We start from the raw sequence: 9779 nt of genomic DNA, 5'->3' as shown, positions 1-9779 counted from the left end.
TCTCTCTCTTTTTCTCCCCCGTCTCTCTCCCCGTCTCTCTCTCTCTCTCCCTGTCTCTCTCTGTCTCTCTCTCTCTCTCTCTCCCCCCCCTGTCCCTCTCTCTCTCTCTCTCTCTCCCCCGTCTCTCTCTCTCTCTCTGTTTCTCCCCCTGTCTCTCTCTCTCTCTCTCTCTCTCTCACCCCCTATCCCTCTCTCCCCCTGTCTCTCTCTCTGTCTCTCTCTCTCTGCCTCCCACAGTCTCACTGACCGCTCTCCCTCTCTCTTCACCTCCCCCCCACTCCCCCGACCCCTGCAGACTGCCACGTCCAGTCCTTCGAGTCGAACCTGACGGTGAACGGGCCCCTCTACATCTACAACGGACAACCCTTCCCATCACCAAACCCCCCGGCTCCGGAGGGTCAGTGAGAGGCCTGGGGGTCCGGGGTGGGTCCAGGCTGGACCCCCTGGAACGAGGAGGAGGAGTCCGGACCCCACCCCACGCCCGAGGAGACCCCCGGGGGTGGCGCCTGTCCCGTGCAGGAGAGCGTCGGCAGCCCAGGTCTCGGGCCGCAGGCTTCGGGCCTAGTCCAGGGCCGGCAGGAGGAGGGCAAGGAGAGCCACGGGCCTAGCCAAGAAGGGCTGACAGCGGGGCCTGGGGAGACGTGGTCCGGTCCGGTGTAGACGCCGACCTCGCGCACCAGCCTCCCCCCTCCCCACCCCCCCGAACTCGGGACACCCAGCACCGGAGCGGAGTCGGGGGGGTGGGGGGTGGGGGAAGAGGGCCGGACGGTCAAGCGATCGGAGCCACAGTTTCCCTGGCAACGTCGAGAGCTTAACAACGCCCCCCCACCACCCACCCCCCAAGGTGGAAAGGAGCCTGAAAGCGCATGGGTTTGTGGGTTTGTGGGGCACGAGATTGGCGGAGTGAGGCTTGAGGCCCAGTTAGGCCTCGTTGGCGTCAAGAGACCTTGGAGGGTAAGGTTTTTCTTTTTTTTTGGGGGGTGGGGGGGGAGGTGGTGGTGGGGTCGGGGGTGGGGGGGTGGGGGTGCGGTAGCAAGACCTGAGAGCACATAGGTTTGTGGGGCACAAGATTGGCGGAGTGAGGCTTGAGGCCCAGTTAGGCCTCGTTGGTGTCAAGAGACATTGGAGGGTAAGTTTTATTTTTGAGGGGGGGGGAGGTGGTGGTGGGGTGGGGGGGTGGGGGGTGGGTGCGGTAGCAAGACCTGAGAGCACATAGGTTTGTAGGGCACGAGATTGGCGGAGTGAGGCTTGAGGCCCAGTTAGGCCTCGTTGGCGTCAAGAGACCTTGGAGGGTAAGGTTTTTCTTTTTTTTTTTTGGGGGGGTGGGGGAGGAGGTGGTGGTGGGGTCGGGGGTGGGGGGGTGGGTGCGGTAGCAAGACCTGAGAGCACGTAGGTTTGTAGGGCACGAGATTGGCGGAGTGAGGCTTGAGGCCCAGTTAGGCCTCGTTGCCGTCAAGAGACCTTGGAGGGTAAGGTTTTTCTTTTTTTTTTGGGGGGGTGGGGGGGGAGGTGGTGGTGGAGTCGGGGGTGGGGGGGTGGGGGGGTGGGTGCTGTAGCAAGACCTCAGAGCACATAGGTTTGTAGGGCACGAGATTGGCGGAGTGAGGCTTGAGGCCCAGTTAGGCCTCGTTGGTGTCAAGAGACATTGGAGGGTAAGTTTTATTTTTGAGGGGGGGGGGGAGGTGGTGGTGGGGTGGGGGGTGGGGGGGTGGGTGCGGTAGCAAGACCTGAGAGCACATAGGTTTGTAGGGCACGAGATTGGCGGAGTGAGGCTTGAGGCCCAGTTAGGCCTCGTTGGCGTCAAGAGACCTTGGAGGGTAAGGTTTTTCTTTTTTTTTTGGGGGGGGTGGGGTGGGAGGTGGTGGTGGAGTCGGGGGTGGGGGGGTGGGGGTGGGTGCTGTAGCAAGACCTGAGAGCACATAGGTTTGTAGGGCACTAGATTGGCGGAGTGAGGCTTGAGGCCCAGTTAGGCCTCGTTGGTGTCAAGAGACATTGGAGGGTAAGTTTTTTTTTTGGGGGTGGTGGGGAGGAGGTGGTGGAGTCGGGGGTGGGGGGGGTGGGGGGGTGCGGTAGCAAGACCTGAGAGCACATAGGTTTGTAGGGGCACGAGATTGGCGGAGTGAGGCTTGAGGCCCAGTTAGGCCTCGTTGGTGTCAAGAGACATTGGAGGGTAAGTTTTATTTTTGAGGGGGGGGGAGGTGGTGGTGGGGTGGGGGGGTGGGTGCGGTAGCAAGACCTGAGAGCACATAGGTTTGTAGGGCACGAGATTGGCGGAGTGAGGCTTGAGGCCCAGTTAGGCCTCGTTGGCGTCAAGAGACCTTGGAGGGTAAGGTTTTTCTTTTTTTTTTTTGGGGGGTGGGGGAGGAGGTGGTGGTGGGGTCGGGGGTGGGGGGGTGGGTGCAGTAGCAAGACCTGAGAGCACGTAGGTTTGTAGGGCACGAGATTGGCGGAGTGAGGCTTGAGGCCCAGTTAGGCCTCGTTGGCGTCAAGAGACCTTGGAGGGTAAGGTTTTTCTTTTTTTTTTTGGGGGGGTGGGGGAGGAGATGGTGGTGGGGTCGGGGGTGGGGGGGTGGGTGCGGTAGCAAGACCTGAGAGCACGTAGGTTTGTAGGGCACGAGATTGGCGGAGTGAGGCTTGAGGCCCAGTTAGGCCTCGTTGGTGTCAAGAGACCTTGGAGGGTAAGGTTTTTCTTTTGGGGTGGTGGGGGTGGTGGGTGGGGGGGTGGGGGGTGGTAGCAAGAGCTGAGATTCAACAGGGTGGGGCCTGAGGGGTAGCTGGGCCTCGCTGCCTGGTGTTGGGGTGGGGTGGTGGGTGGGCGGGTGGGGGTCAAGAGGGCTGACCTTCGGGGTTGGAGGGCTGAATCTCGCGGCTGGGTTAGAGCCCCACAGGTCGGGGGAGAGGCCAGATCGGTGCGGGGTAAAAGCTGGGGCCTCAAGCCTGGTTACAGGGGGAGCGGCAAGAGGGCTGTTTCTTGGTGTGGTGGGGGTGCGGGGGGGGGCGGGGGTGGTGATGAGGCTGCACAGTGCCTAACTGGGCCTCACCTGGAGGTAACAGGCCTGGTGTGTGGGGGGGGTGGGGGGGAAGGGATGGGGGTGATGGTTGGTGGTGAAGCTAACTCGAGGCCCAAATTCGGTGGATGCGAGGCCTGAGGCCTAGCTGGTCCCTCGCCGGGGTAAGAAACTCGATGGGGCTTCTGGTAGTTGGGGGTGGGGTGGTGGTGGAGGGGAAGCACAGGTGAGAGGCCTGACTGATTGGGTTAAGACTTGAGGTTTCGCTGGGCCTCGCCGTGGGCAAGAGGTCTGGGTTTGGGCGGCGTGAAGCCTGAGGCCTAGCTGGGCAAGAGGCCAGGGTTTGGGCGGCGTGAAGCCTGAGGCCTAGCTGGACAAGAGGCCAGGGTTTGGGCGGTGTGAAGCCCGAGGCCTTGCTGGACAAGAGGCCAGGGTTTGGATGGCGTGACGCCTGAGGCCTAGCTGGGCAAGAGGCCAGGGTTTGGGCGGCGTGAAGCCTGAGGCCTAGCTGGGCAAGAGGCCTGGGTTAGGGCGGCGTGAAGCCTGAGGCCTAGCTGGGCAAGAGTCCAGGGTTTGGATGGATGGTGTGAAGCCTGAGGCCTAGCTGGGCAAGAGGCCTGGGTTTGGATGACGTGACGCCTGAGGCCTAGCTGGACAAGAGGCCAGGGTTAGGGCGGCGTGAAGCCTGAGGCCTAGCTGGGCAAGAGGCCTGGGTTTGGGCGGCGTGACGCCTGAGGCCTAGCTGGGCAAGAGGCCAGGGTTTGGATGGATGGTGTGAAGCCTGAGGCCTAGCTGGGCAAGAGGCCAGGGTTTGGGCGGCGTGAAGCCTGAGGCCTAGCTGGGCAAGAGGCCAGGGTTAGGGCGGTATAAAGCCTGAGGCCTAGCTGGGCAAGAGGCCAGGGTTTGGATGGATGGTGTGAAGCCTGAGGCCTAGCTGGGCAAGAGGCCTGGGTTTGGGCGGCATGATGCCTGAGGCCTAGCTGGGCAAGAGGCCAGGGTTTGGATGGATGGTGTGAAGCCTAAAGCCTAGCTGGGCAAGAGGCCAGGGTTGGGGCGGTGTGAAGCCTGAGGCCTAGCTGGGCAAGAGGCTTGGGTTTGGGCGGCGTGAAGCCTGAGGCCTAGCTGGGCAAGAGGCCAGGGTTAGGGCGGCGTGAAGCCTGAGGCCTAGCTGGGCAAGAGGCCAGGGTTTGGATGGATGGTGTGAAGCCTGAGGCCTAGCTGGGCAAGAGGCCTGGGTTTGGGCGGCGTGACGCCTGAGGCCCAGCTGGACAAGAGGCCAGGGTTTGGATGGATGGTGTGAAGCCTGAGGCCTAGCTGGGCAAGAGGCCAGGGTTTGGATGGATGGTGTGACGCCTGAGGCCTAGCTGGGCAAGAGGCCAGGGTTTGGATGGATGGTGTGAAGCCTGAGGCCTAGCTGGGCAAGAGGCCAGGGTTTGGATGGATGGTGTGAAGCCTGAGGCCTAGCTGGGCAAGAGGCCAGGGTTTGGATGGATGGTGTGAAGCCTGAGGCCTAGCTGGGCAAGAGGCCAGGGTTTGGATGGATGGTGTGAAGCCTGAGGCCTAGCTGGGCAAGAGGCCAGGGTTTGGGCGGCGTGAAGCCTGAGGCCCAGCTGGACAAGAGGCCAGGGTTTGGCAAGAGGAGGGGCAGGGAGGCCTCGACCCGCTGTTCGCTCATCAACATGGTGCCGAGATGCAAGGCCAAGGATTTTGCACGTCTCCTGTTGAACACTAGTCCCTCGCGAATGTAAATAGAGATGCTAATTTATATTAAAAATGAGTAACTGGTCAGCTCGGCCTGTGTCCATTAACTTGCTTTCCCCACCACCCGCCCCCCCCACCTCTCTCTTTCCTGGGTCTCTCCGACTGAGGGGGCCTTGGCTTGGGGAGCCTGCCAAAATGCCTTCGGGCCTCGGGTTAATTTGAGGCCCAGCGATCGAAATCTGCCCAGGCTGCTCAACTTCCCCTTTGTGCAGAACCGCGGGTGTTTGAGATAGTTCCTCTTTCCTTAAAAAAACAATTATTTCACGAGACGTGGACGTCTCTGGCTAGGCCGGTGTTTAGTGCCCATCCCTAATTGCCCCCCCTTGAGAAGGTTGGGGGTGGGGGCGGGGGGGAGGTGAGCTGCCTTCTTGAGCCCCTGTTGTCCTTCGTGTGGTGTAGGTACACCCACGGCGCTGTTAGGGAGGGAGTTCCAGGATTTTGTCCCCGTGTGTGGTGTAGGTACACCCACGGCGCTGTTAGTGAGGGAGTTCCAGGATTTTGTCCCCGTGTGTGGTGTAGGTACACCCACGGCGCTGTTAGGGAGGGAGTTCCAGGATTTTGTCCCCCGTGTGCGGTGTAGGTACACCCACGGTGCTGTTAGGGAGGGAGTTCCAGGATGTTGTCCGTGTGGTGTAGGTACACCCACGGCGCTGTTAGGGAGGGAGTTCCAGGATTTTGTCCCCGTGTGCGGTGTAGGTACACCCACGGCGCTGTTAGGGAGGGAGTTCCAGGATTTTGTCCCCGTGTGGTGGAGGTACACCCACAGCGCTGTTAGGGAGGGAGTTCCAGGATTTTGTCCCCCGTGTGCGGTGTAGGTACACCCACGGTGCTGTTAGGGAGGGAGTTCCAGGATTTTGTCCCCCATGTGCGGTGTAGGTACACCCACGGTGCTGTTAGGGAGGGAGTTCCAGGATTCTGTCCGTGTGGTGTAGGTACACCCACGGCGCTGTTAGGGAGGGAGTTCCAGGATTTTGTCCCTGTGTGTGGTGTAGGTACACCCACGGCGCTGTTAGGGAGGGAGTTCCAGGATTTTGTCCCCCGTGTGCGGTGTAGGTACACCCACGGCGCTGTTAGGGAGGGAGTTCCAGGATTTTGTCCCCGTGTGCGGTGTAGGTACACCCACGGTGCTGTTAGGGAGGGAGTTCCAGGATTTTGTCCCCGTGTGCGGTGTAGGTACACCCACGGCGCTGTTAGGGAGGGAGTTCCAGGATTTTGTCCCCGTGTGCGGTGTAGGTACACCCACGGCGCTGTTAGGGAGGGAGTTCCAGGATTTTGTCCCCCGTGTGCGGTGTAGGTACACCCACGGCGCTGTTAGTGAGGGAGTTCCAGGATTTTGTCCCGTGTGGTGTAGGTACACCCACGGCGCTGTTAGGGAGGGTGTTCCAGGATTTTGTCCCGTGTGGTGTAGGTACACCCACGGCGCTGTTAGGGAGGGAGTTCCAGGATTTTGTCCCCCGTGTGCGGTGTAGGTACACCCACGGCGCTGTTAGGGAGGGAGTTCCAGGATTTTGTCCGTGTGGTGTAGGTACACCCACGGCGCTGTTAGGGAGGGAGTTCCAGGATTTTGTCCCCCGTGTGCGGTGTAGGTACACCCACGGCGCTGTTAGGGAGGGAGTTCCAGGATTCTGTCCGTGTGGTGTAGGTACACCCACGGCGCTGTTAGGGAGGGAGTTCCAGGATTTTGTCCCCCGTGTGCGGTGTAGGTACACCCACGGCGCTGTTAGGGAGGGAGTTCCAGGATTTTGTCCCCCGTGTGCGGTGTAGGTACACCCACGGCGCTGTTAGGGTGGGAGTTCCAGGATTTTGTCCCTGTGTGTGGTGTAGGTACACCCACGGCGCTGTTAGGGAGGGAGTTCCAGGATTTTGTCCCGTGTGTGGTGTAGGTACACCCACGGCGCTGTTAGGGAGGGAGTTCCAGGATTTTGTCCCTGTGTGGGTGTAGGTACACCCACGGCGCTGTTAGGGAGGGAGTTCCAGGATTTTTTCCCTGTGTGTGGTGTAGGTACACCCACGGCGCTGTTAGGGAGGGAGTTCCAGGATTTTGTCCCCGTGTGCGGTGTAGGTACACCCACGGCGCTGTTAGGGAGGGAGTTCCAGGATTTTGTCCCCCGTGTGCGGTGTAGGTACACCCACGGTGCTGTTAGGGAGGGAGTTCCAGGATTTTGTCCCCCATGTGCGGTGTAGGTACACCCACGGCACTGTTAGGGAGGGAGTTCCAGGATTTTGACCCCAGCGACAGTGAAGGAGTTCCCGATATATTTCCCGGTCGGGATGGTGAGTGTCTCGGAGGGGGAACTTCCAGGCGGTGGGTGTTCCCCATGTGTCTGCTGCCCTCGTCCTTCTAGACGGTAGAGGTGGTGGGTTTGGGCGGCGCTGTCGAAGGAGCCTTGGCGAGTTGCTGCAGTGCATCTTGTAGATGGTGCACACGCCGCTGCTACTGTGCGTCGGTGGTGGGGGAGGGAGTGAGTGTTTGTGGATGGGTGGGTGCCGATCGAGCTGGAGGCAGGGGGGGGCTGCTTTATCCTGGACGGTGTCGAGCCTCTCGAGTGTTGTGGGAGCTGCAACTCATCCAGGCAAGTGGGGAGTGTCCCATCCCACTCCTGACGTGTGCCTTGTAGATGGTTGACAGGCTTTGGTGGGGGGGGAGTCAGGAGGTGAGTTACTCACCGCAGGATGATTCCCAGCCTCTGACCTGCTCTTGTAGCCACAGTGTTTATGTGGCAGGTCCCCAGTTCAGTTTCTGGTCAATGGTAACCCCCAGGATGTTGATAGTGGGGGGGGTTTCAGTGATGGTAAAGCCACTGAACATCAAGGGGGCGATGGTTAGATTCTCTCTTGTTGGAGGGAACCAGTGGAGAGTTTTCCCCCCGATTCCCATCGACTCCAGCTTTGTTGGGGCTCCTCGATGCCAAACTCGGTTGAATGCTGCCTCGATGTCGAGGGCAGTCACCCTCCCCTCACCTCGGGAGTCCAGCTCCTCTGTCCATGTTTGACCCAAGGCTGTAATGGGGTCAGGAGCCGAGCGACCCTGGTAGAACCCAAACTGGGCGTCAGTGAGCAGGTTATTGTTAAGCTAGCGCCTCTTGATAGCTCTGTCGATGATCCCTTCCATTACTGGCGATGGAGAGTGGACTGATGGGAGGGTGGGGGTGGGGGTGGGTGGTGGGGGGAGGGGGTAATTGTCCCCGGAATGAATTTTCGAAAGTACGAAACCACCAGCGTTCCCAGGAAAGGCAGACCGGGGTCCGGACCGGGGATCGAGGTGACAACTGGGACACTGGGCGTGGGGTCTTCGAGCGATAGAGGTTCGAGCGCTTGAATCGAGGCAGAGGGAGTGGGGGGAGTCCCCATCCCTGCCTTGGTTTGTACAGGGCACAGGCACTCCTGAGAAGCACCTCACCCACAGGAATCGAAAACAGGACCTCCGAGTTTCTGGGAATTGTTCATTCTTACAGACCGACACGTACACAATTTCCGGACAAACAAAACTCTGCGGACGGCTCGATTGCCAATGAGTGTGGGGTTAACCCTCAGCCTCCCAGTTAAACACACACACACACACACACACACACACACCAGGCAGACCCTTCCCCTATCGGAGAGGGGGGAATTAACCCTCTCACCCACCCCCTCCCAGTTACACACACACACACACACACACACACCAGGCAGACCCTTCCCCTATCGGAGAGGAGGGGATTAACCCTCTTACCCACCTCCTCCCAGTTATACACACACACATACCAGGCAGCCCCTTCCCCTATCGAAGGCAAGGGGGAATATTAACCCTCTCACCCACCCCCCTCCCCAGTTATACACTGGGCAGTCCCAGTACTTGTGTACAGCTCTCAGAAAGCAGGTAAAGGCTCGGAGGACTCGGTTATAATACAATTGTATTTATTTATAAAAGTCTGGAAGAGCAGATTATTGTTCAAGTTAATGATGTATTTGTTCGTCATGGGACATGGAGAGTTTGTCTGGAAAAGTACACACCAGAATCTAGACCATTTGGAGGTGAAACCGGGGCTGAGTCGGTGGGGTTGGTGGTGGGGTGGGGGTGGTGAAACTGGGACAGGGGATGGATCAACTCTGCACGCCCCCTTCCCCGACACTCCGAAAATACTGGCTTTGAACTTGGAGACAAACATCTCTCTGGAGGTGTCCGCAATCCCCATCCCTGAGGTGCAACTAAGACTCGAGCGGTGAGAGTGAGATTTTATATCAAAAATAGAATGTTTCGTATCATAAAACCAACCCCCCCAGCCCCCACCCCTACCCCCCCCACCCCCCACCCCCACCCCCATAAAAAAAAAACCCATTGCGGGTTCGCATTTTCGAATTTAAGGGCTCCCCTCCGCCCAGCCAAGTACCCGGTTATGGTCACAGCGATTGGAATATGGTTTCGACGCTCCCGAATCGTTACCCTGAGGTGCCTCGGGGCTTTCCTGGGGCACATGCACTTTCACCACCACTGCCGCCTTCCCCCAGCCAGCCCCCCCCCCCCCGGCCCCCACCGGCTGTTCGCCCTGGGGGGGCATCACGGGCCGGCACGATTTCTCACCCCCCAGGTCCCTGACTCCCCCCGCCGACCCTCCCAGCACCTCGATCGGGGTTGGGGAGGGGGGGGAAACAACAGTAAAACAAAACACCAGATGAGAACAAAACAAAGCACCGGACGGGCGGGAGGGAGTCCCTCGAGAGTCGGCGCCCAGCGGCTGGAGGAGAACTCGCCCCTCGGGGTAGGAGCAGGGGCAAGATGCCCCCCCCCCCCCCCCACGCCCGGGTTGATTCGAGGGGAAGATCGGCAGTGGTCCACGGGTTCTGTTCTGGCAGAGACGGAGCGGGGAGGAGGGAACGGTTTGAGGAGGGCAGCGGGAAGGTCAGAGTGTCCAGCCCTCGGCCTGGCTCACTGGAGGGCCTCCTGAAACTGCTCGGCGCACCCGTTCAGCTCCATGTCCTTCAGCACCTTACAGATGGCTTCGACAGTGGCGCCGCGCCCACCCTGCCTGT

At 60.1% G+C, this 9779-nt stretch overlaps 1 protein-coding gene across 1 annotated transcript in view; it reads right to left on the bottom strand.

Moving 5' to 3' along the window:
* LOC121273152 (tumor necrosis factor receptor superfamily member 1A-like) overlaps window positions 1–9307 on the bottom strand; it is a gene marked incomplete at its 3' end in the record, with an annotated part of 53943 nt that extends 44636 nt beyond the window's left edge. Inside the window, exon 1 of the mRNA XM_041180113.1 lies at window positions 9140–9307. Coding sequence (XP_041036047.1) covers window positions 9140–9307 — 168 coding nt within the window. The remainder of the gene's footprint in view (window positions 1–9139) is intronic.
* Between the last annotated feature and the right edge of the window lie 472 nt (window positions 9308–9779).

This window comes from Carcharodon carcharias, chromosome 40, assembly GCF_017639515.1.
Source record: "Carcharodon carcharias isolate sCarCar2 chromosome 40, sCarCar2.pri, whole genome shotgun sequence".
In the NCBI taxonomy this organism is placed as follows: Eukaryota; Metazoa; Chordata; class Chondrichthyes; order Lamniformes; family Lamnidae; genus Carcharodon; species Carcharodon carcharias.
The sequence above is the reverse complement of the archived record's forward strand: the minus strand, read 5'-3'. Positions and strand labels throughout refer to the sequence as shown.